This window comes from Caretta caretta, chromosome 10, assembly GCF_965140235.1.
Source record: "Caretta caretta isolate rCarCar2 chromosome 10, rCarCar1.hap1, whole genome shotgun sequence".
NCBI classification, from domain to species: domain Eukaryota; kingdom Metazoa; phylum Chordata; order Testudines; family Cheloniidae; genus Caretta; species Caretta caretta.
Window position 1 is genome coordinate 77,089,279 of NC_134215.1, and position 25,289 is coordinate 77,114,567.

A 25,289-nucleotide genomic window follows, 5' to 3' on the forward strand; every position below is an offset into this window, starting at 1 on the left:
CCATTGACAAACCCACTCCTATGGTTTTGTTCCTGAATCAAATCCAATTTCTCAGTTCCAGCTCAGACGTAGGGTCAGATTCTGAAGGAGGGTAAGGTACAATGAGGACAAAGAAAATGTTTTTAACCGTCAAGTAAACCCCTCTTTGCTGAATTCTATCTGCACGTACAGCGTTTGGCCGAAGAGTGGAAGGATAAATGCAGCACAGCCCTGCTTCTTCCCCTGCCAAAATGCAGCCTCTTATCACAGGACAGTAAGTGGAACCACTCTTATAGAAGTTAACGTCTTTACACTAGACCGTCTGCCACCCTGTTACCAGATAGAGCTTCCTCCAAGCAGGATGGGATTTTGGATTAAGCTCGTGCCACAGATTTATGAACCTCAGGCAGGCTTTAAAAGAAACAGAAGCGTGAGCTTGCTCATCAGACAGATTACCACACTTCTGGGCACTTCTATAATTTAAACTGGTACCAGAAAAACTCAGTTGGCCATGCATGCAGCCTGGTCTAGAACAGAACCCAACTGTTAGGGGAAAAGTAAATACATCAGCTAGACTGTTACCCCTGTACAAAAACAAATGCTTAGTTGGTATATGATGCTAGCAAACCTAATATTTCCTGCGTCAGTGGTGTACCGCGGAGGCTGCATAATTAGTGTTCGTAGAGTGCCTAGGGTTGTGTGTCATTGGGTGTACATGGCCATTACTAGCAAAGCCAATGGTGTACAAAACCAGAGCCCTCACAGCAGGAAGCAGATACAAGCTTTGCCAACTTATTACAGGCCAGCTATTTAACATATCCTTGGCTTACTCAGCAGAATAAGTCTTCAAAAAAGAAAGAGAGAGTTGGCAAAGTCACAAAGCTGTTGATTAAACTAATATTTTCTTGGCTGGGTGTCTCTAAATGACTGACTGCTGTGTGCCTATTCATTGCAACTCTACTGTCTTGAAGCATAGCTGTATAAGCTGCTTAAAATAAAGAAGTTTCTGGGACCAGGACAGAATGTCATTTCACTAGGAACTTCGCAGACATGCTTAAGGAAACGCCCTGAGCAGAACTGTGGAAACACTTACCATGGAGTCAAGAATGCAATGCAAAATGGATATTCTTCCCCCCATTTTAGTGAGGTTATATCCTGGGAAAATATTGTAACTAAATAAAAATAGAGACTCTAGGGGGCGGGGGGAAGAGAACGAGTATTTGACTGCCAGGATGCAATACCAAAAATAGTCAGTTCAATTTCTTCACTGGAAAATACCTTGTTACTCCATGCATAGAGCCTGGGGATGAGGGTCAGGAAGTCCTTTAAATTATGAAGCAGCAAAAAAAAAAAAAAAAAAAAAAAGGTTTTAACAACATTAACAAACCATGATGGCGGTGGGGGGGAATCTCACACAAAGGAATTCAAAGCTCAAAATGACAGGTTTCAGAGTAATTGCCGTGTTAGTCTGTATTTGCAAAAAGGAAAGGAGTACTTGTGGCACCTTAGAGACTAACCAATTATTTGAGCATAAGATGCTCAAGGGAGGAATATTTGCTGACTCAAAAATAAAATGACCTATTGAACAAATGGGTCCAAACAGAGAGGCTTGTGCGAAGTGGCCAAGTCTTCATCTTCCATCTTATTTGTAGAGCTCTCCGTCGACCAATGACTTTGCCGCTGGCTGGACGGCTCAGAAGATTGGGAGCAGGAGCTAAGGTTCACTTTTTTTTGCTAGTGTCAGACTCTTTTATTCAATGTGAACTTCCTTTTCCCTCTTTTTGTTCTGTTTCTCTCGTCTTCCATTTTTTCCTGCCTTCTGCTATAACCGGTGTTTTATACTTTAGAGAGTCCCCTGGAGTTAACATCCGTAGCTCTTTGAAGATGTAAAGCCCAAACAACTGCTTTAATTTCACTGAGGTACCCCATGGTCCTAGCATATCTGTGACCCTAAATAATTACCCATGGTGGCCTTGCCCCACCAAGACAACTTTCTCCTTTCGCTCAAAGCCCTTGTTGCTAGATATTGCCCAGAAGCATTCATTCCCTTTAAGCACCTTCCTTTTTCCCATTCAATTTCACTCAGCATTTGTACCCTTCTCCAAACTCTACTCAGCTGAATCTCAATAGTATTCTTCTTCTCCTCCTCCTCTTTTCTGATCTCACTTAGCATTAGTTATGAACCTAATACAACCATCAATGGTTCCAATGCTGTTCCCACTGCAGTGCAATTGGGCAGGACACATAAAACACAACTGGACAAAGCACTAATTACACATATACTTTAGGGAACTATTCTGTATGTTTGTATGTATTTAACAGATGACCTAATAGGCAGGTTCTCGAAATTCTATGATCACTGCCCTGACCTGATCGACTCTAGTCACATCCTCTTTGTTTAGCAGAATCTCCACTATTCTTTTCAGCCACACATTCAACGTCATCACTAGTTGCTGATTCCCTGTTACTGAAACAGGTGCTGTTATGCTTCTGAGAAAACCACTTTAATGTCCTCTTCTTTACCAAGCTACCACTTAGGTATATTAACAATTCTAACACAATTATACTATAGATCCCTCAGTGAGAGGGACATACACGGCTGACTTTTTCAGGCTAAAGCTAGCACCTCTTTTCCACCAGAACTGGTTATTTCACAGCTGATTAAACCCTGTTCAGCATGACTCGGACGTACAAAGATATATGATGAAATAGCCAGTGTTTCGTTTTGACTGTTTTGGAGCTGAACTGAAAGGGCAACCTAACTGTGAAAACATGCTTGCAATTATCCATGGCTGAATAATGAATAACTGAAACAAAGAGAAGCATTCCACAATAGATTTACAACAGACATGTCAGAAAATAAAATGAGCAGCTCTGGGGTGGGTATTGTCTGCTGCCAGCATTTCCAACCAACTTTAGGTCCAGTCCTACAACGCTTGAGATCATTGGAAGCAGGTTTGGACCCCCCAAAGAGCACAGATTGCAGGTACCACAGCATTAGCCATTAGTCTAAGGCCTTGTTTCTGCAAAACATTTAAGCACATGCTTAGCTTTAAGCATGATCTATCTTATGTCTCATTCGTCATACAGTGGTGTATGGGGGTTTGGAAGAAAGGGTGTGGGGAATGAACAATGTGTCTGGAGCTATGTGCTACCCAGATTCACTCCAAAGGGTTTGCACTGCAAAATGAGATCAGGGTCTACATTGTCAACTACAAAACAAAAAAATGCATCACAAGACACCTTGCTTGCTAACAATCCTCCTCGACCATGCTCTATTACCGGAGATTGGCCTGAACCAAAATCACAACTTGTAGCCTCCATAACGTCCATGAAGTCCGGATCCAACTCCTACCTTCATGGCCAGTCCCTCTCCCTAGCACCAGACTGAACTGCTGGAATTGAACCATCCTGGTCTCCTTGGGAGGTTTTCCATCTGTTTCCACAGATTTACATCTTGGGACATCTCTGATTCTCCTGAAGTTCAGTCAAAAGTGGGAGCAAACAAATACATCTCACAGTGAGCCCTGAAGGCACAGCCTATATGCTGATAGTTCGCTGCCTCTAGCCATGAACATGTAACCTCGTGACAACAACTTCTCAACTCAATATAAATCGATGGTCAAAATCTCTTAAATATCCCCTCAAAATTATACGGGAGGGACCATTTTAATCTACTTAGTAACCAGGATCCAGTTTCTTAGCAGGAATGGGACTGAGCCAAACTTCTGCCCAAACCTTTAACAAAGATTGAAAAACACGGATCTCACTTTTTCTTCCCAGCCTCTTGAATTTCTGTGATTTCCTGCACTTTCACTGATACCAGAGAGAAAACGTGCCTCTTGTGGCATTGACAGGAGAACATCTCACATTCTCATGTGATTTACTGGACAGTTTGAGAGGCTCCAGCAGGTCTGAAGAAAGTACAACAATTTTGGGTGCTTATCTGATCATTGGGGCCTTTTGAAGTTCACCTGTCCTTATTTCCTCCTACATAACTTCATAAAACATACATGCATAATGTACATACTGGAAGGAGCATGGTCTAGTAGTTAAAACTCATGACAGTCAGGAGAGCTGGGTTCTAACTCCAGCTTGTCTCCTGTCTCATATGCTACCTAAGACAAGTTACTTAATTCTTTTCTCTGCTTCAGTGCCCCCCGAGACCATAATACTTCCCTGCCTCACAGGAGATCCTCAGATGGAAGTGTTATGACATTCTGTTTTGAAGACATACACAAATACCCACCAGCGCTTCTTATAACCGTTAGCACTGCTGAAATGCAACCACAGAGGCCGAGACCATCCCCACACAGCCAAATGCCCCATCAGAGTCACCTGGAGCTATGACTCACTCCTGCAGACCCAGCTGGGAGACGAATGCCCTCACTTTACCTCCAGATTTTCTTTTCATGATTATTATTTCCATTTCTAACCGCACGCTGTGCATGTATTTGGCTTAAACCGCAAATTCCAATCACTATCGAATTTGCAAACTCTTTTTAATTAACTGTTTTTAAAAGGAGACTGGATTTTTCTAGGCATCAAAATCAGAATGAGGAAAGGATTAAAAGAGTAATTTGCACTTCAATAGCACATTTCACCCAAGGGTCTCAGAGCACTCTACAAACATGAATAAAGGGAGCCCCAACCAGAATCATCAGGCAGGTGTTATTCTATCATAGGATTTTCTATAATGCCCATGCCTACAGTACTTAAGCACTGCACATGCAAACAGGATCTCAACGCTCATGTCCCAGATAGGACCTGAGAATAGTAGGTGAAACCTAAGAAGTACTGCTGTATTTTTTTTCCCCTGTGTCATGGGCTCTCTCTATTTCTTTCAGGAGATGGTTGCAGAGACAAAGCTTTATCAAACAGTCTGGTTTTGCAGCATGCTCTGAAAATGAGTCCACTTAGACTTTGGAACAGTCTAATCTCCTCTTGTACTTTAGTCCCACAGATGAACCCCTTCAACCAACAATGTTATATTTCCACTTCTCACAAGCACTGACCTGAGCTTTGTTAATTGTATTAGCCTACAAAGATACAGCTGTCTTGGTGGGTCAGCAATGGAGACAAATGGTTGCCAATGGGACCCGATTTGTTGATGCCTTTGAAAACCAGGCCCAGGGCTGTCAGTTGGCATCATAAGGGAACTGGAAGTCAGTGGATGATGTGCTCCATTTTACAGATGAGGAAGCTGAGGTGGAGAGATGAAACGTGGCCAGGGTGTCACACAAGTGCATGGCAGAGCTGAGAGTAGAAACCAGATGCTCTGGCTCCCTGATCTATGTTCTAACCTTTTGGACATACCACCCTTAATCAGAGAGAGAGAGAGAGGCGGCCTCCTGGACCCTACTCCATTGTCCTAGTCCTCTCTACTTGGATGGTAACTTGACTATGTCACACCCCTCCTGTACTGAATCCCTCCACTGGCTCCTGCATAAGTCTGCCCTTCTCTACTTACCCAAACGCATCTCTTTTCACATCAGCCTCCACCCCTTTGTTGTACCAGTGATGCCACCTTCGGCAACCCTATTTGTCTACTTTTTATATCTCTGTGCATTTTTCCAAAATTAGGACTCACGAATATTAAGGCTATGAAGTCAAGCACTCGAAAGACAGGAAATGCATATTTACGGTTGCCTGTGCCGCCTTCTGTGAATGCAGGATGATCATCTTTAATTACGTGTTCACACACACTATCTTTCCCACACAACCCCTGCCTCATTCAATGCACAGCACAGATGCATAAGAGGGAAGAATTAAGGTAGCACGGGCAACCTTGGGACTGGCATGACCTATCTTTTGATTGCTTGACTTTGCAACCTTATTAATGTTGTTTTGATGATGGTTTTTGGTCTGTAATGATAACTAAATCGGCTAATTGATTGCTTTCTGCAAATTAATTCACATACTTTTACAATAACAATGGGATCACTATGGAAGAATCATTTCACATAAATTCACGTCAGTGCTGAGGTCTTTGCCCAATAGCTGTGGGACTAACTCATGCCGCCACTGAATTTTAACAAGAACATTTGCAAGGCCTGTCTTTCTTCCCCTGGATTGATCTTGCTGTCAGCACCATAAAATGCTTTGGGGCTCCGCTGGTAGGTAGGTCAGTGCCTTGCTTGTGCTTTTCAAAGTCAGCTCTATAGGAATGCATGAAGGAAGCTCTGCTTCGGCTATCATTACAATGCAGAGAGTCAGAAGAGTAAGGGAAGGTAATGAAAGGAAAACAAGCCCAGGGTGGAGCTGTTCTAAATAAAGGGATTAATGTTTAAAGTCAGCCGGGATGGTGGAACAGTGCTTGAATATAAAATGATACTCCCTGCCTTAGTCAGGGAGCTGGTGTATTTTAGGTCAGGCTGTAACTGTGCTGCGGCAGAGAATGAGGAAGGGATTTTTTTCTTTAAATTCAAGAAAGGCCTTCCCAGCTTCCAATGTTCCGCATCCTAAATTTCATAATCTTAGGATAAATCTCAGAGGATTAGCAGCAAAGGTTCCAAAATCATCATGACGACATTTCCGGAAATGCTCTTGCTACTCTACATGGTTCTTTGGCTGGCTGCAAAGCAACCGCTCAGTGCTGTTTGGAGTCACAAAACCACTACATTTAAGGAAAAATACATGGCCTCACACCAGCCTATTGTCCACTCCGGCAGAGATATCTGAACATTCCAATCTGGCTCCTATTTACTCTGGCCTGTCCCCAGGTTCCATATTAAATTTTTAATTTGTAATATGTATTACAGGCAAATCTCCATACTTCACACATCCGGGTAATTGCTTTTTCGACTTCCCGTTCTGGGGATTGGGAAGTTTGCTTGTATGCCCACATCGTACTGCCTCAGATGTGCAAATACAAGCTGCTTTGGGATGTAATGCTGTACAGATCTTGGAGTAGCTCATGACAAATCCTCCCTCCCACTTCTCCCCTCCAGGCCTGCAAGTGTTTTGACATCCTTGCCAACTCCTATTTTTATATGGCCATTTTCATGACAAGATCTTCCTGCTGGATGCTGTGCTAGATGTATTGGGCCAATATTTTACTTTACAAGTCTATCAGCTTACATACCAGCCTACAAATGGAACATTCACTGAAGACCCTCTATGAACACAGCATCCTTGAAAGAATGCCTGCCTCTTGATACTCACTATACAGGCTATACTTACAAGTACCCAACAGGTACAACAAGTACCTGCATTTAACCAGGCGACATGAACTAGCAGGAGTTTCTAAAGCAATAATCACATTGACTCCGTGACAGAGACCTGCCATGCCTTACATACTCTCTCCCCCAGCTCCACATGCATGATGGTTCCGAATAAAATGCTGTTTGGTTTGGCCTACATCGGCTTTTCACCTCTTGCTTGTTTTCACCCTCATCTGTTTCAGCTTTGAGTCCGAGACCAGGTGGCGTCCACTCTGCTGGCAACAGACTGCATTCGGCCTACTGCTGTTGATTTCTCTTCATTTTCTCAAGGGCGTTTGACACTTTATGGCCTCCAGCCAGACCACCTTAGGCTGTCACCTCACAACCGAGGCAGCGCTGGGCTCAGCTAATGCTTGACTAGGAGAAATCCCCACATTCCCGCCAGGAAGCCTCAGGCTGCTACAGGGAGCAGCGTTGGTGACAGCGCTGGCCTGGAAAGAACATGGCTGCAGCCCACACAATTTGCAGGGGGGGACTAAGGAACAGAAAGGAGAATCTCAGCTTTTATTTAAAAACAAACGAATAAACTTTCCAGAGTTTTTCCTTGCAAAAAGCCTTGAAAATAGTAAAAAGAGCAGTGCTAAACAGCCCGGGGCCCAAGTCTCCTTAAGCAACCTTTTCCACGAGCTCCCCCATTGTGGACACTCCAGTTTACAGTTTAACTCTTTGAGGACAAGCAACAGCGTCAGCAAGGAACAGCACATACAGTAGAACCTCAGAGTTACAAATGCCTCGGGAATGGAGGTTGTTCGTAATGCTGAACAAAACGTAACAGTTGTTTCTTCAAAAGTTTACAACTGAACATGGACTTCATACAGCTTGGAACTTTACTATGCAGAAGGAAAATGCTGCTTTTAACCATCTTAATTTAAATGAAACAAGCACAGAAAGTTTCCTTACCTGGTCAAATTTTTTTTTTTTTGTTAAACTTTCCCTTTATTTTTTTTAGTAGTTTACATTTAAACACAGCACGGTACTGTATTTGCCTTTTTTTCCCTCTCTTTTCTTTCTGATGCTGCCTGATTGCGTACTTCCAGTTCCAAATGAGATGTGTGATTGACTGGTCAGTTTGTAACTCTGGCGTTCATAATTTTGAGGTTCTAGTATACCTACACTTTACTCTGAGACAACACAGGCAATACACAGAGCTACTGAAAAACAACAAAACCATGCACCCACACCCCTTTGGGATGTGAACAGTGTCACAGAATCATAGAATATCAGGGTTGGAAGGGACCTCAGGAGGTCATCTAGTCCAATCCCCTGCTCAAAGCAGGACCAATCCCAACTAAATCATTCCAGCCAGGGCTTTGTCAACTTCAAAGGAAGGAGATTCCACCACCTCTCTAGGTAACCCATTCCAGTGCTTCACCACCCTCCTAGTGAAAAAGTTTTTCCTAATATCCAACATAAACCTCCCCCCACTGCAACTTGAGACCATTACGCCTTGTTCTGTCATCAGCTACCACTGAGAACAGTCTAGATCCAGCCTCTTTGGAACCCCCTTTAAGTAGTTGAAAGCAGCTATCAAATCCCCCGTCATTCTCCTCTTCTGCAGACTAAATAATGTCTCTTCAGGGTCCTAGAACCCTCTTCTCTACCTTCTCCCCCTGGTCTGTCTTGCCTGTTTCTGGTCCCTTTTCTCTCTAACATGGCTGGTGAGAGAATCCTCCTTTTATAAAGTTGCAATCCCTTGTGTCAGGTGATGCTTCTGGTCAGCCTCAAAGCATCCCCCAATAAGAGATCAAGGTCCGCTCTCAGGTGATTTGTTGGTTGGTTACTGGCTCACCGGAAAGGAATCTCACTGTCCAAGGATGCTTGCATTTGAATAGGAGACCCTCCAAGTTAATGACCTTTGATCCCTTTGCATTGTTCACCCTCTGTTGGAATTGCAGTACAAGATGAAGGCAAAAAGATCGCAGGGAAGAGACCGTACAGTGTTACAGCCAAAATGGTGCTCACAAAACAAAATGGGCTTAGTAATTTGATATACATACATATATGAATCGTCACACCATGTATTTACATGGAATAATTTTTTACAAGGCATTATTAGTAGGAACCTGGGTAAACACAAGGGGTGGGCCATTTGCTCCCCTTTTCACATAGCCGGACTTCCTACAGTCCTAGTATCCTCTCCTTCTGATCATGACCCATTGCAAAATGAGTGCTAAATTTCCCTTAATAAATTAACCTGGTGGGTAACATTATCAGGCTTCAACCCAGTTTAACAGCTTGACATGTGGTTTAAATAAAAGAAAACCTAACGTTCTTCGTTTCTCCAGCTAAAACTACCCTCGGTTTGGCTCAGGTGCCTTTGGAGGGTGAATAAGAGGTTCATTTATTCTTGTCATTGTCCACACAATTCCATTAAACAATTATATACAGTAGAACAGGATTGGCCAGAATCTTAATGGGATTTACTGGCTTTAGCTTAGCTACCAAATATCTGTTATTGTAGGTAATGAATATTCAACAGGAACATAAAAAGTTGGAGGCTATAAGCATTCGATAAAGAATTTCTGAACAGATTCTTCCTAAAGGACACAATAGTGGGATTTGATCAAGACACTCCTGCCATTTAGGAGAGCGGCTAGCTGCAGAAATGTTTGATCCTAAACACTATACAGGGTAATTGAGACTCAATGCAATCATTTTGATTTTAATGGAAGGGAAGAAAAGGTTCACAGCCCACACACATTCAAGTGAACCTTAATTTGGTAGGCAGTGAATTGTTGATAACCTGCTTTGGGTTAAACCCAGTTTAAACTGAGAGTGTGGAAATCTGAACAAATTACAATTCCATTATCAAAGGGAAGAGCTGAATGAATAGTTCATACAAAGGACTTATCCAGTGACGTTCGCCTCTTATCCTGCATATGGAACACCACAAGCAGCTTGGGATTTTGCTAGTTGAAAGTATCTGACAGATTATGTTTTGCAAATCTTGGTTTAACTATGAATTGATCAAGTTCCTTACGACTATCCCAGAGTCAGCGTTCAAGGTGTGTCAGTTGTGACTGATCTGATAAATCAAATATTATTTCTGTCCCAATTGAACAAGTGTGCAAGTACCTCCTACCTATTCAAATCTAAAATTCAATTTCACATCTGATTCTGAAATTTGACTGCAGTGAATAGTCAACTCGAGTGCCTAAATGACTGCAAAAAAAATTAACACGGAAAGGTGTAACCACCACCTGGACTGAAACACACCTGAACTTTGATGGAAATTTGGATCTGGATGTGAACCTCACAGCTGACTCTCCTGTTGGAACCAATTAAAACTAGATCTGAATACTCCTATATTTTGGAAAAGTGTGGATCTAGATCTGAATTTGGTTGGGCCAACTCTACTTTTCATACATATCTTCTGCCCTACATCTCAACATGTTATATGAAGACTATTTAATAGGAGTAAACCTGGACCTTGTTAAAAATGCTACAAGAGACAATCAGCATCATGAGGCAGAGCGCTCGAGAACACAGTCTGGGAAGTCCTAAGTCCTATTCCCAGATCCGTCCTTGGACACAACAGCCAACGTTTTCAAAACTAGGCTCTTGGACGCCTACCTTTAAGTCCATATTTAGGCACCTAAGTAAGTGGACTGAGGAACTGCTGGGTGCTTAGCAACCTTGAAAAGTCAGATTATTGTTTAGGTGCCTAAATATGCACCTGGAAGCCTAACTTTAGGGCAAGACTTTGAAAAATGGGTGTCTATGTATATAAAGGATAAATTCTGCTCTCAGTTACACCAATATAAATATGGAGTAATTCCACTGATTTTAAAGTCCACAGAGTTACTATGGAGTTACACAAGTGTAAATGAGAACAGAATTGGTCCCTAAAAATAATCAGTCATCTCAACTAATGAGGTTTCTTTCTACTATTTGCATTAAATATGGTTTTTAGGTATGTGTGAAGAGTCAAACAATAAAGATCTCTCTGCACTGAAATGGCTTCTCAAGAAAGCATCCTAAAAATTAACAAGTTCATCAATTTAACAGCTCCTGAGATGAACTGGAGTTAGGAGATCATAACAGTCACACCAAACCAGTAATTTCACCTGTGAGCATTTAAATCAAGGCAACAACATAAACATGGCATCTGTAAATGGCGGAAACTTAAGAGTCAACTCTTACTTGTGCCCAAGTTCGTGTGCAATGGTAAATGCCAGATTGAGACCATTGTCTTCAGCAAGGACACACTTTCTCTTGGCACTACATACACCTCCCAGGTAAGCGATCCCTGCAAAAAAGGCACAGAGAACATTCCCATCAGTGCTGGCAAAATGTCTCACACTTTCAAAACCCAGAGAAGTCAGCCAGCCATAAAGAAGTAAAACATCGATGCGGTACTGGAGAATAGTACAGCAATTTGTTCACAAACTCATCTGATGATCTTCTTCAGCATCCTCGTTCAGAGTGAAACCTTCCAGCCTATTTTTTCATCACATAGAAATCATTCCAATTAGGCACATTCCCCCTTGCTGGAAAATATATTTAATGATTAGCAGAGACTCAGAAGCCCAGGTGAGCTTCTCTACAGAACCTGTAGCAACTGGCAGGGCACTGCTAGGTGTCCTCAACAGGCTTTTAAGTGGAATTTTCGGTTCACCTACAGTATCCTGTTAGAGAAACACAATTAAACAATACAACCAGAGCTACTTAGAAAGATCTTAACCATTCCCTTTGTTGCCCATTCATTCTCATGCTTACTGATGGGGTCAGAGTCAGGAAAGCTGGCACACTGTATACAATGAAGAACAAAGTTAATGGAGGTGGCAAAAATCTTCTAATGATCTGATGGAATTTAGGACTTGATCCTACAAATGCTTACTCACAGGAGAACTCTCACTAGCTTCTATGGGGCTGCTTGCATGAGTGAGGGTTTATAGGACTGGGTCCCAGTATTGATTGTAGGGCATTTTTCACCTCTCTGCAATGTGAACTCCCAGTTAGAGCAATGGGATTTTTGTAGAAAGACTGAGGGCTACAGTGGAACATGGCCTGTGTGGTCAAAACTTTTCCTTGGCTACCGCTGCTGAACAAGCAAATCTGAAATCCAATAGAAACATTCCAAGTGTTTGCATGCAAAGCAGGATTTCACAAATAACATGCAGCTAACTAAATGCTGAGGATCAAATTTCCACTTTAATTAGGATCTTGCACAATGCGAGGAAAAAGGGGAAGTGCACAGACCTTCAGTAATTGCATTTTAATTTTTTCAAGGCTTAGATTTTTTTTTTAAACTAGGAGACAAGGGATCTATTTACTTGCAGTTAAGTGCTGCTCCCACACAGAGGTGGCTTGGGGTTCAGCTGCCTTTAATAATTAGAGTAAAACAATAACAGCAGCTGTGCTATAGAAGCAGGACCATATTTTTCCTCAGATCATCAAAGCACACCGTGTCTTAGTTTATCGGGACAGAAATTGTGTAGAACTTTATGATTATGTTTGGAAGGTGTCCCTTCCTATTTTGTATGAGTTTTGACAAGTAATATCGCTATTTATGTGCAAGAGGGTTTTGGATGGAATGGTGAGGTGGGTAACTGACTTAAATGTTTGCATTATTAGTGGGAATGGGGGAGAGAGAACTTATTCAAAATGTGCTGAGTGTAGACCAAGAGATTTCTAGCAGATGCAAAAATAAAATCAGAATAAATTCCTATTTTATTCTTCAAGTATCAGAGGGGTAGCCGTGTTAGTCTGGATCTGTAAAAGCGGCAAAGAGTCCTGTGGCACCTTACAGACTAACAGACGTATTGGAACATGAGCTTTCGTGGGTGTATACCCACTTCGTCGGATGCACGTAGTGGAAATTTTCAGAGGCAGGTATAAAAATGCAAGCAAGAATCAGACTAGGGATAACGAGGTTAGTTCAATCAGGGAGGAGGAGGCCCTCTTCTAGCAGATTCTTGTTAATCAATGGCTATAGGACTAGATTCTGGAATCTCTTCTCACATAGAATGGCACTTCATAAGTAATCCCACTGAAATCAATGGGAAAACTTATGGTGCAATGTGCTATTCAAAGTAAGGGAATGAGAATTTACCCCACAGAGCCGATGGTAGAAGAAAACCTCAGAGCATGTAGATGTGTGCAACATATCCCAGGCTTCTAATCTTCCTGAAGGGAGAAATACATAATTCACTATATTTAAATCCACCACCATGCACTCATATGGCACTGTCTAAACAATAATACACTTACTGATTACAGTCTACTCCTTCTCAGCTGACTTGGAATCAGCCATTTCTGGAAATATTTTCTGCACACAGGAAGGGGCAGTTTGGGAAAATTCTAATTTACTGTAAAACCAACAATGGAAGGTGTGGGACTAAAGATCAGCTGCAAGGCTTCGGGTTAGAGGAAGAGAAAACTGAATAGCTCATAGTCACTGAAGCTGGAGATGGAAAGGATGTATCCGATGAGCCAGGCCACCCTCTGCTAGTGTAGATCTGTGCCTTATACTGTATTTTTGAATTCTTAAATCCTCTCCCAGTATTTGAATAACTCAGCTGGTGCTGAGAAGGAGGCATCCTTCGTCCAGGCTGCTGGGCTGCTCTGAAGCTGCTACTCCAGCAGAAGGGATGCTGTGTCACTGATCGGGGCAAGGGACTGGAGGGTCCACAATGGCAGACTTTTGGGGCCCTCTGTACTCCCCTAATATGCATGTGCATGCACACAAAGACACACACCTTCCACCTCTCTGTATTGTCCATAGGAGTTGCCCTGTAGCTGGGGTGCATGCCATGCAAAAGGTGCACACCCCTTATATCGTCTCCCCCAGTTGACCCACCAGAGAGAAATACAACTGTTCTGTTGCAGGCGGGACCTCTCTAGAATTATCCCCTAACAGTAAGACCCTGCAGAGTTTTCAATCCAGCCCCATTTCTGCCACAATAACTGAAAAGTTGGAAGTTGCACTATGCCCAAAGGTTGGTAAATCAAGGCTCTGGCAGACCAAGGAAGGACCAGAAATTGCCGTGCCAGTAGCCCCCTTTTTGTACCAGCATGGTCACTTATCATACCGGTCCACTGCCAAAGATAGCAGGTAGGATTTCAAAAGGCTCTCATCCTAAAGGCAGTTACTCGGGAATTATGCTAAATAAGGGCTCTGACTCAATGAAGAATTACCATATTGCATCTCTTATAAATCAGCTAAAACTTAATACAGCGGAGTGGGGAAAGCTCAATGCATCACCCTGGGGCAAAGCTCAAATCGTCAGTTGGAGTTACAAAGTTTAACTATCTAGGGTGAAATCCTGACCCCACTGAACTCAATGGCAAAACTCCCACTCATGTCAATGGGCACAGGATTCCACCCCTAGGCTTTAAGAATCTGATCTGAAGTCAGTGGAAAGACTTACTGACTTCAGTGGATTTTGGATCAGGCCTCGTTATCTACAGTGAGAACTAAGAAAATATGTAAGGACACCAAAAAGGAGATTTGATCTTTTACTGGGGTGATAAGATAAATAGAATTAAAGGGTGAGCATGACAATCACCACAACAGCATGGAGGGATGAGGGGTCACCACAGAAAGGATTCTATAAGTTGGCAAGTGGCAAAGAGTCCCTAGAACTTCATGTGAGTTTGCGCAATACCCTTAATGACCAGGATGCTTTTAAAGATAGAGTCAGTAAGAAAAGTTTAGGAAGCATACTTCCTCTTAGCGAGCATACAATTCCTATTACCAGGAACTGCTGTGATGGAACGATATGGCATGACGGAAGCCACAAAGACTATTCTGTTCCACTCCTGAGAGGTCTTGTCACTGTCCTGCATGGAATAATTCTAGAATATAAACTGACAGCTGGATGATACAGTGCTCGCGGCAATCAGCTGAAATCAAGATACTATAATAAGGAATTTATAAAAAGATGTGGGATGAAATTCAGCTCTTGCTGTAAGCGGATTCTACTCTACTGAAATACACCATCGCTGAATCTGGCCCAGGGTTTTGAGAACATTTCAACAATTGCAAGTACAGTTGAGAGTGAAATGATCAAAGTAATGGAGTTACTTAAAGCCAGGCAATGTTTCGTTCAGACCACTAATCCTGAATCTTCCCCATTAATCTCCCAATTATCCATCCTGAGCAGAAAAATATGTCTCCTCAAATTAGCCAAGTCTTTAAGATAGCATATACCATAACTCCATGGAACAGCTGTTGCATGAGAATATCACATCTATACCTCAATGGTCAGACACACAAGCAAGTTTAGATAGTTTTAAATGATTTTTGCTTTACATTCTGATACCACTTAAATTTCACAATGAGGGGCTCATTGAAAGCGCTGCTCTAGAATGGAGTGGGGCAATATTTCCATATTTCAGCGGTTCTCAAACTTCATTGCACCGTGATCCCCTTCTGACAACAAAAATTACTACATGACCCCAGGAGCGAGGACCAAAGCCTGAGCCAGCTCGAGCTCCACTGCCCCGAACTGGGGAGCCAAACCGAAGTCCAAGGGCTTCAGCCCCAGATGGTGGGGCTCAGTCTTCAGCTTCAGTCCTGGGCCCCAGCAAGTCTAACGCCAGCGCTGGCAACCCCATTAAAACAGGGTCACCATCCACTTTGGGGTCCTGACCCACAGTTTGAGAACCCCTGCCATATTTGGATGAGGTGGGCTGGTAGAAAAGGCTATAGTTTTTGGCAATAAGTTAGAGAGGATAAATCTCAGTTAAAAAGCTGAACACAATGTAGAGGCCTCAAATGGCAATCCTCCACGAGGCTGGAAGGCTGCTCAGCAATTCTAACCGCCACTGGAAGTGATCGGCAACAGCACTGTAATGTGCTAAAGGCCTCATTATTAGATGGTGGAAAACTAGAGAATTGCCAGTGATTAAGGATACGTAAACACAGATGGCCGAGAGAATAATATGATTCACGTAAAGAGATTAAGTGTTCCCAGTATCCACACGGATTCTATTCGGCCACTATATAATACTGGCAATAACCAACATTCCAAAACTGGGGTGACTTACAGCTACTTCATTATTATTATTATTAATTATGGTTATCACAGTAGTGCCTAGGGACCCACCAAGTTCAGAGTCCTATTGAGGTAGGGACTGTACAAACAAAGTAGCAGACAGCAGAAAATTTGACACCTAAAAAAATCCATAAGAATCTTAAATAAAAGTTTTGGCTTTCAGAGGCTCGGAGCACCTGCAGATTCAAGAGTCTTTCTGGAGCATCAGTATTAGAGCTGTTGGAAAAAATTAAAACTTTTAAAAACGTTGACTCAAAAATTGATTGTAAAAAACACTGAGTAGCTCTATTACCTCGAAATTTAGGAGCACAACTTTAGGTACCCTAGTTTGATAATTTTGACCAATATATTTGAATTCATAGAATTATAGAATATCAGGATTGGAAGGGAGCTCAGGAGGTCATCTAGTCCAACCCCCTGCTCAAAGCAGGACCAATCCCCAATTTTTGCCCCAGATCCCTAAATGGCCCCCTCAAGGATTGAACTCACAAGCCTGGGTTTAGCAGGCCAATGCTCAAACCACTGAGCTATCCCTCCCCCCTAATTCAAACTCTTAGTTCAGAATGTAAGTGGTGATGCTATATTGATCCATAAATGAATACAAGAGTTCTTTATTCCATAAACGTATCTGATCCAGTATTTCTAGCACACGCCATATGCGGCTCTATATTATTACCACTGGGTAGAGAAACATTGGACCTAATGGATTTATAATCACAACTGAGGTACAGCCTTGTGTGGCTGGATTCTGTACAATGTAGGTTCTCTCTTGCAGTGGATGAATGCTTATCTTGTTTGACTTTTTATAACTAAAAAATATCATGAGGAAAAAATGTTTGATTAAGCCCCTAACAGTCAGAGTCTTATTTGAGCTTCTTGAGTCTCCAAAATTAGACTGGAATCATCATGTATTCAGGCTCACTCATGAAATTCCTGGCATGCTGAGGCTAGCCAGGGTGGGAATACTAGGAGAAGGGCTTCCCATCATTTGGCAAAGTCTGCTTCTGGCCCTGGCTGGAAGCCAAAGGTGTGTGAAAATGAAAAAACCAGGGGGATAAGTGAGCTGAACTTTTTCAAAGCTCATACTGTTCCGAGGCAAGTGTGGAGATAAGCTCTGGATGGGAAGAGGGATGGAGCATTCTTACGCCGTCCAAACCAGCTCACTCACCCCAACAGCCACGACCACTTCATTTTTAATAATAAAAATGCTGAAACAGGAGCATCAGTACGAAAGGGAGAGTAAAGCCAGTGCTATTTTGAAGCATTAGTTTGATTTTTTTTTTCATTCTTCCCCTGAGGAAACTGTATAAATTATAGTATGTAACTTCTGAACTTGGGTTTGAATATATGATGTTATCTAGATTTCAACAGAAAACCACACACAACTGTGTAAACTCTGGTTTATCCAAAAAGTTGTCACATGTAAACAGTTTGCAGCTGTTGGCCTTGTTGCCAGCTAATGAGACCTTTTCTAGAAGTGTTTCCAAGGGGAACGATTACTTTCCTCCTACCAGCTCAATTAGGTAGTTAGGACATGACATAATTGCCAAGGTGATAGCTAGCAAGAGCTGGAGGATGTAAACTTCTGAGGCATTTACCCCCAATTAATCCTAGAATGATATATGCTGGGCTTACTGCTGACAACTGAGGAATGACTAATCAGCTCTCCCAGCAAGCAAATTGCCCAGGTACTCCTTCTGCTTTTAACTTTGCAACTTCTGATTTACAACTGCTCTTTCTGTTTCTTAACATTCTCGTCTGCTCGTCCCCTCCTGACACAGCATGCCTGCTTTACAAAAACCTGGGTTATTCTTTGCATTTTTTCAATGCATTTGCTGCTGGTGGAAGGTGGTAGGCTGAAAGCCCCTAAAGCAGTGGCTCTCAACCTTTCCAAGCTACTGTACCCCTTTCAGGAGTCTGATTTGTCTTGCGTACCCCCAAGTTTCACCTCACTTAAGAACTGCTTGCTTACAAAATCAGACATAAAAATACAAAAGTGACACAGTACGCTGTTACTGAAGAATTGTTGAGGTTCTCATTTTTATCATATAATTATAAATCAATCTGAATATAAATATTGTATTTACATTTCAGTGCACAGTATATAGAGAAATATAAACAAGTCCATTGTCTGTATGAAATTCTAGTGCTGTACCGACTTCGCTTTTTATGTAGCCCGTTGTAAAACTAGGCAAATATCTAGATGAGTCGATGCACCCACTGAAAGACCTCTGTGTACCCCTGGTTGAGAATCACTGTCCTAAAGCATGAATCACTGGTTAGTCTGAGAACGGGGTCAGCCTTCTCAAAGCATTAGTGTGGGAAGTGCACACATGCTTAAATACGGAGCAATCGTTTTTTACCCCTCCATTCCCTGCAATTGCTATTACTTACATGTGGTTATTCTACACACCCTCCCAACTCTCTTCTCTTCATGCAGCTCCCAGACTGTCAAGAGTAGGCTTTTTTGCAGCCTCTGTCTATTCTATTCTTCCCTCTACCTAAAGGTCCTGGACAGGGAGATCAGAGGCATGGTTCATTGCAATGGACTGTTCCTCTGGTCAGTGATCTGCTCTGCATGTAAAAGTGCAATTAGGTCATTCACCAGGAGTAGCTCTCACTGATTGCAAGATTTAATAATAAATAACAACAGTAATTCGCTCGTCCATAGAGCCTTATGCACAAGGGTTTCCACACACTTTACAAACAAAATTAACGAAGCAAGCCTTTCAGAAATTGCCTCCGAGATAGGCAAATAAACATCTACTAAATTTGACAGCTGGAAAAGGGAAGGTACAGAGAAGCTAGCTGACAAAGCTGAGCTGGAAACAGAACCGAGATCTGCCCTGAAAACCCACATCAGTGGATAATGCTTCCTCAAAATTTAGAAGTATTATAACAGGACCTGAATCAGGGAAAAGAGCACCCACTCAGGCTCCAGTCCAATATGTACAGCACCAAGCGCCAAAGTACGGCATGAGCAGTGGCAGTGCAATTTCAACCATCACTACCGCACCAGTGAGCCCAAGCCTTGGTTGGGAGGGACCATACAGAAGGGGAAAGGGGTAAGTTCTCTCCTCATTTAAGGAGGATGTGTTAAGTTAAAGCCAGTGGTGCAGTTTTAGCAGCACACATTAATTTGGCTGAGTTCTGGTCAGTCATTTAGATGTCAATTTCTGTTATTCTTGCAGTAACAACATGGTTTCCATTACAGTTTAACATTTGCATGAGGAAACTGTTTTCCTTAGCAACAATTTTCATTGTCACTGGGGTTAATGAAAACCACACTGGAAACAATACAGTCATTATGAACCAGAAGAAGAGAAATTACAATGCAAGTTTCCAATGCACAGGAGACGGCTGCGGTTGGGCAGGAAGAAATATTCACGCCAAACGCCCTACGCAGAGAAGTTACAACGTTCTGAAAGTAGCAAAAACTATTCAATCATCTTTTTAAAAACAGAGATGTCTCATATAATGGAACATGCAAGCGATTGTCAGAGCAAGCAGTCAGGAACAGCGGCTTCCAAATAGTCTCCCACATAAATATACATTTACCCTTAAAGGGAATGTAGGCCATGAAATAAACAACTTTTCATAGTGACTGGCAATGGATCTGCACTGCAGATCTGCAGCCTGCACTGGCAATGGATCTACCAGTTTTCTTCTGTTTGTATTTCATTTCAGGACACAGCAGATAGCCCCACTGTCTGTCCCAGTCCCTCCAAGGAGGTACCAACCTGCCACCCCCACAGTAGTTGTAAGGCTGCGGTACTGTAAGTACAATTCTTTCTTGGAGGTGGTAGAGGAAGGGGCATTTGGGGAAGTATTTAGTAGAGCTGGTTGGGGATTTTTCAACAGAACGTTTATTTCCTGGATAATGCTTATTTGTTGATTCTGAAACTTTTGGTGGAAATGTATCTGTTTTGATAAACTTTGCAGGTCCAAGACAGAAAAGAGAAAGACCTGCCCCCAGAGTAGCCAACAGCCTGCTCGTTAGGGCACTTGGGATGCAGAAAACTCAGGTTCAACTTCCTGCTCCAAATCAGCCAAGAATTTCAACCTGGGTCTCGAACATCCTGATCTGGAGCAGGAACGTGAACCTGGTTCTCCCACATGCCCTGACCACTGTCTCTTGAAACATTTTGAAAGGTCTCAGCTTTGTTTCAGAACGAAAACAGATTTTTTCAAAACCCTTGACCATTTTGCAAAACAGAATTTATGTTTCCCAGCCAGTCCAAGTACTCAAAACTCCATGACTAGCCTTCAATGAGCTGTTAGATTAAAGTTAAATCTTGGGCCCCAGACATGTCTGAGCATTACTGTAGAAGGGAGACCATCTCAATCACTAGGAGCACATTGTAGAGGAAAGCCCTATTAAGCTTTGTATGGTCCACTCCTTCAGCTCTGCGGCAGAGGTCTGTCTCATTTGAAAGCCTGACCTGAACCAGACTTGATCAAAGCCAATTCAAACCCGACATGAGCCCAAGAACGTTGAGTTGTTTTCATACCTGACTGGAACCCAACCTTGGTAGTCGGGTCCCATTTGGTTTGGATCGTCTTGCAAGGGTCCAGAGCAGTCGGCATGCTCAGTGATGAGAGACTACCGGACCTAAACTGAGCCCAAATGTGTAACAATTACACCCAACTCGACACTTGGAGTCGGGTCCCGGGGTGTGTGTGCGCGAAGACCTGCTCTATGGTACCCTATTTTTCAGAATGCTACAGAGCACTTTATACGCACAGATCTCAAAGTGGTGTTCAAATATTGACTTACCTCTTCCTTGTGAGGTAGACAAATACTATTACACCCATTTTATAGATGAGTTCTATGATGATTGTGCCTTGGTTTACCTACAAAATCCTACAACGAGTCAGTGATACAGTTGGGAACAAGACCCAGGGAACTCTCTATCCACTGATGTATCTAACTAGCTTCTTATAAAGATGCCCATCACCACAGCATCTGAGTGCCGATTCCTTCTAACCACTAGGTAACCTGCCACATCCCAAAAGTCAATGTGATCTTTACAGAAGCCTTGCTCCTCCTCCAAAAGTCAGTACAATCTCCAGAACTTCACCCCACTTCATCGGCATTCAGCATACTCTCTAGAGCTAAACAACTTCCTGGTGGACTGAATGTTGTCATGTGGTTCCCAATAAACTCATCTTCCTTCTAACTCTGAAAACACTGTCACTTCCAGTACATACAACTGCTGTCACAACCCTGAAAACCCAGCAAGGAAAATAAATGGTTTCCTTTAAAAAGGAAATGTGGTTACTTTTTGAATCCTGTGATTTTCATTACACATAACCTTAGAAGATTAAGTAAAGAAGCTCTCCCTGACATCCACAGTGATCATAGCTATGGGTAAAAAGCAGATGTTTCTAGAGCTGATAGCATGATACCCCTCAGAACGCAGTGTTCTAAGAGAAAACTGCCTTGAAAGGAAATAAACTTTATTTAATAGCTAAGAGTACAGAAAAATATCTGCAGACTGAAACATCCACAGCTGTCAGGAAGTTGGGTCTAGTGGTTAAAGCCCTGGATAATGTATGTATCACAAGATCTGGGTTCTAATCAGGAGAGCTAGATTCAGACATGCTGTGTAACCCTGGGCAATGACTATATGGACTCTGCAGACATAAGCATCGTGAGGCTTGATTCAGCCATGTTTGTAAAACACTGTGATCCTTGTAAGGAAAGCAGGATAGTGCAAACTATGAAAGGTTATTGGTATGCTTTGCTGCCACCCCTTTCTTTTCCCTAATTACCCCCCATTGTACTCCAGTTAATCTAGTTCTTGGAGCCCGCCCCCCACCTCCCAGTTCAAATCTACTGCTTTTGTTTACTGACTCCCTGCCCTGCTAGGTTTTGCCCTCTGCTCCCTCCTATGCTTCCATAAGACTTTCAAAACGCAGAGACAGTTTACCTGCTCATTCATGGACATGCTCACCTACAAACATCCCCCAAAACGTCAAAAGTGTCTGATTCTGATCTCACTTGCACTAGCTTTACACCTGTGCAAATCAACTGACTTCAGTGAGTCTCTCATGATTTACACAGGTATGTCACGGGCATTCTAAAGGAGCATGGAACCCAAGACTCTCTCCTGACCGCTAGGACAAGTGTTCTTCACCATGGGTAGCATAAAACGAAAGACGAAGAGCCAGATTCTACTGTTGTCCACCCAGAGCAACACCACGGCAGTCAGTGGAGTCACTCAAGGTTTACACTGGTATAGCTAGACTGTAATCTGACCCCCCTGAGCTAAAGACACCAGTTTTAGGCCTTTTTCTTCTCCACTGTCTCTTCTGCATATGCCCTTAGAATCCCTTCACAATTCTCCTTATCATACACCAGCCTTCCTCATCCCCAAGGTCTTGTGTTACAGCCATGTCCCCTAACAGAGAGAACTAGATGAGGATAGAGAAGTCAGAACTGACTCTTACTTGGAAGGAGTCGTCTCTGAAGCAATACAGAGAGCCCGAGCTTTTCAACTGGTTGGTGGTGGGTAGGTCATGTTAAGGTACCATTTCCACTGAAGAAAGGACAGTAGGGCAGATGTCCCAAAGTTCCTAACTTTTCTAACTAGCATGGGCCAATCTCTAACTGAAACCCACCAGTGCTGCACCTACAGAACAGTGCATTATTCAGAACATCGCCTCAACCGTACAGCATTGGTTACCGACAACATTCTACATTGTTTGTGAGAACACAAGGCCATGGGAAAAAATATTCACCAAGCTGGCGAATGGGATCTAAGGGGGTGGGGTGGGGAGAATCCTTCTCTGAAAAGTAATTCCAGGAAAGCTTACAGGCTCAGTAAGCCATACTCCTGGGGATAAAACGTGGGATCTAAGAGCTCAGCAAAAACAGACAAACACCAATGCCCCATTTGTTTGACTTCTCCTCTTTGTTCACCAGTACATCCACCATCCCATTAAAGGTATTCCTTAGCTCTGCAGACCACTGCCTCCCTTGACAACAGCCAGTTAATAAATCCACTCAATCTGGCATGACAGTATGAGTCCCTCAATTACAGAATTACCCAGAACACAGGAAGCACAGTATCCGGAATGTTTACTCAACTTTGATGTGCTAATCGCCACATTCCAAAACAACCCTTCCCCTCTTACATCTCAGAGAGATGGGAGCCCAAGGTGCTGCTGAGAGCAGATCTCAAGCAGAAGATAAATACAGCTCTGCTTTGCATTTCAGTTATTATTGCTACATTTAAAGCTTTGGACATTTAAGGGGCAACAGGTCAAATCAAGCTAAGATTTCCATACTTGGATGCCTAAAGCTAGGCAGCTAAATCCATATTCTGCCATGTGAGAAAGGGGCCTGGTTTTCAGGAGTGCTGGAGCACCCCCATTTTGCAATAAAGCCATACATCTGCACTAATTAATATGCAAACTTTACTGTCTCTGGCTCCAATCTCATTAGAATAAGAGAGCAAATAAGAAAAGGGCAATAAGAATTGGCAATGAACTGAGGAATCCAGATAATAGATCCAGGTATTTAGCTACCTCTATATGGTAATTAAAGTTTGCATGCTCTCAATACTCACACAAACAAAATGATGTTTCCTTCCCTGATGATTTACAGCCTAAGTAAGACAAGACACATGACACCAGTTGCACCATGATAAATTAGGAGGATAGGAAGGGAAGAGTATTTGAAAGGACAAGTACATAGGAGAGAAGAGGTTGATTAGTGGATGAGGACAAAGAGTGCTCTAGGTATACAGGGAATCTTGGTAGAAGGCATAATGGAAATAGGAGACGGTAAAGCAAAAGGATTGGCAAGAGAGTAGATAGTGACGGGGCACGATGTGATTGGAAGGGAAGAGGCTTTAGTAACAGGATTTTGGACTGACTTGATGGAAGGAATTAGAGTATTCTCAGCGGACAAGGGGTCGGCAACAGGGACAGCGAGGAAAGGATAAGTTAAAGAGAGAAATGACAGAATTTAGCAAGGGATGGGCTAGAGGGAAGGAGGGGAAAAGAGGCCAGGAAGACGCAGAGTTTGGGTTTTGGGAAGAGTGTAGCTGTAAGGCTGAATCAGGCCTGCACGGCACCAAAATCCTCTATGCTTTTCTTGCAAGACTGAGACCCAACTGGCAGACATCTTGGGAGATCTACTGCTCTTGAAAGATTTTGGGAGCATCCAAACATGAACTGAAAAACATAGGCCCTTCCAGTTTTGGAACTGATTCTGAATCAGAATCCCAACCCTATCTTGAAATGTAACAGGGTTCATATTTGAGGAGCTGGTGTTGGCCCAACCTTGTTATGTCACTCAGAGTGGGTTACAATCATTAAACAATTATCCTTCTCACTTGATATGTGCAAGCATGATCTCCATTTTACAAGTGGGAAAACTGAGGGAGAGGATAAGTGACTTACCCAAGATAAAAGGAGGAGTCAGGATCAGCATGAGGATTCCTGACTACAAGGCCCATCTGCTAGCCACTAGACCACATACCACTTTTTGTTACTTAGTCAGCAGAACCTTCTTGCTACAAGTGTTGTCAATAGAGACTATATTCTCCATTGTTTCGCCTTAACTCTACACTCTGCTGAGAAGAGGAAAAACAACCTCTGGCACTTCCAAAAGCTGCTGCTTTGCAAACTGCTCTGGGTTCCAAAATCAGCTTGGAGACTATTTTCCTTTTGCTCTGTAAGATGAGCTCAGTGGCTTCCACTTTCCAATTTGTCAGCTTTTCCTTGCAATTTGTCAAGACCATCTGTATCAATAATGTGCCCTGGTTGGAGGAAATGAGGGGGAGCGAGGAAGGGGGTCGAATCAGAGACTTTTTACAAGACTGCTAATCAAAAGAGTGTTGTGGAATTCACCAGTATGAATCCTGGAGGCTTCAGTCCCCTAATATTCCATTCCAAAATGAAGGGCCAAGATCAGACTTGGCAATAAATCAAAAAAAAAAAAAAATCTAGCGATTCTGTACCAAACAGCATCTGCTTTAGTGGCAACATCATTGGGATGCAGCATTCAGTTCCAGTTGTCTTTTTATCCAATAATTGCAAGCTGTAAGAAATTGTGAGGACAGGTGCAAAGGAT

The 25,289-nt window shown here is 42.7% G+C and overlaps 1 protein-coding gene across 2 annotated transcripts in view; it reads right to left on the reverse strand.

Annotated features, from left to right (window-relative positions):
* The window catches only part of ADAMTS17 (ADAM metallopeptidase with thrombospondin type 1 motif 17), a 251,727-nt gene that overhangs the window by 152,116 nt on the left and 74,322 nt on the right, over positions 1-25,289 (reverse strand). For both annotated transcript variants that reach the window (XM_048867620.2, XM_048867619.2), the window contains exon 8: positions 11,346-11,451. In XM_048867620.2, the coding sequence (XP_048723577.1) occupies positions 11,346-11,451 (106 nt within the window). The remainder of the gene's footprint in view (positions 1-11,345; positions 11,452-25,289) is intronic.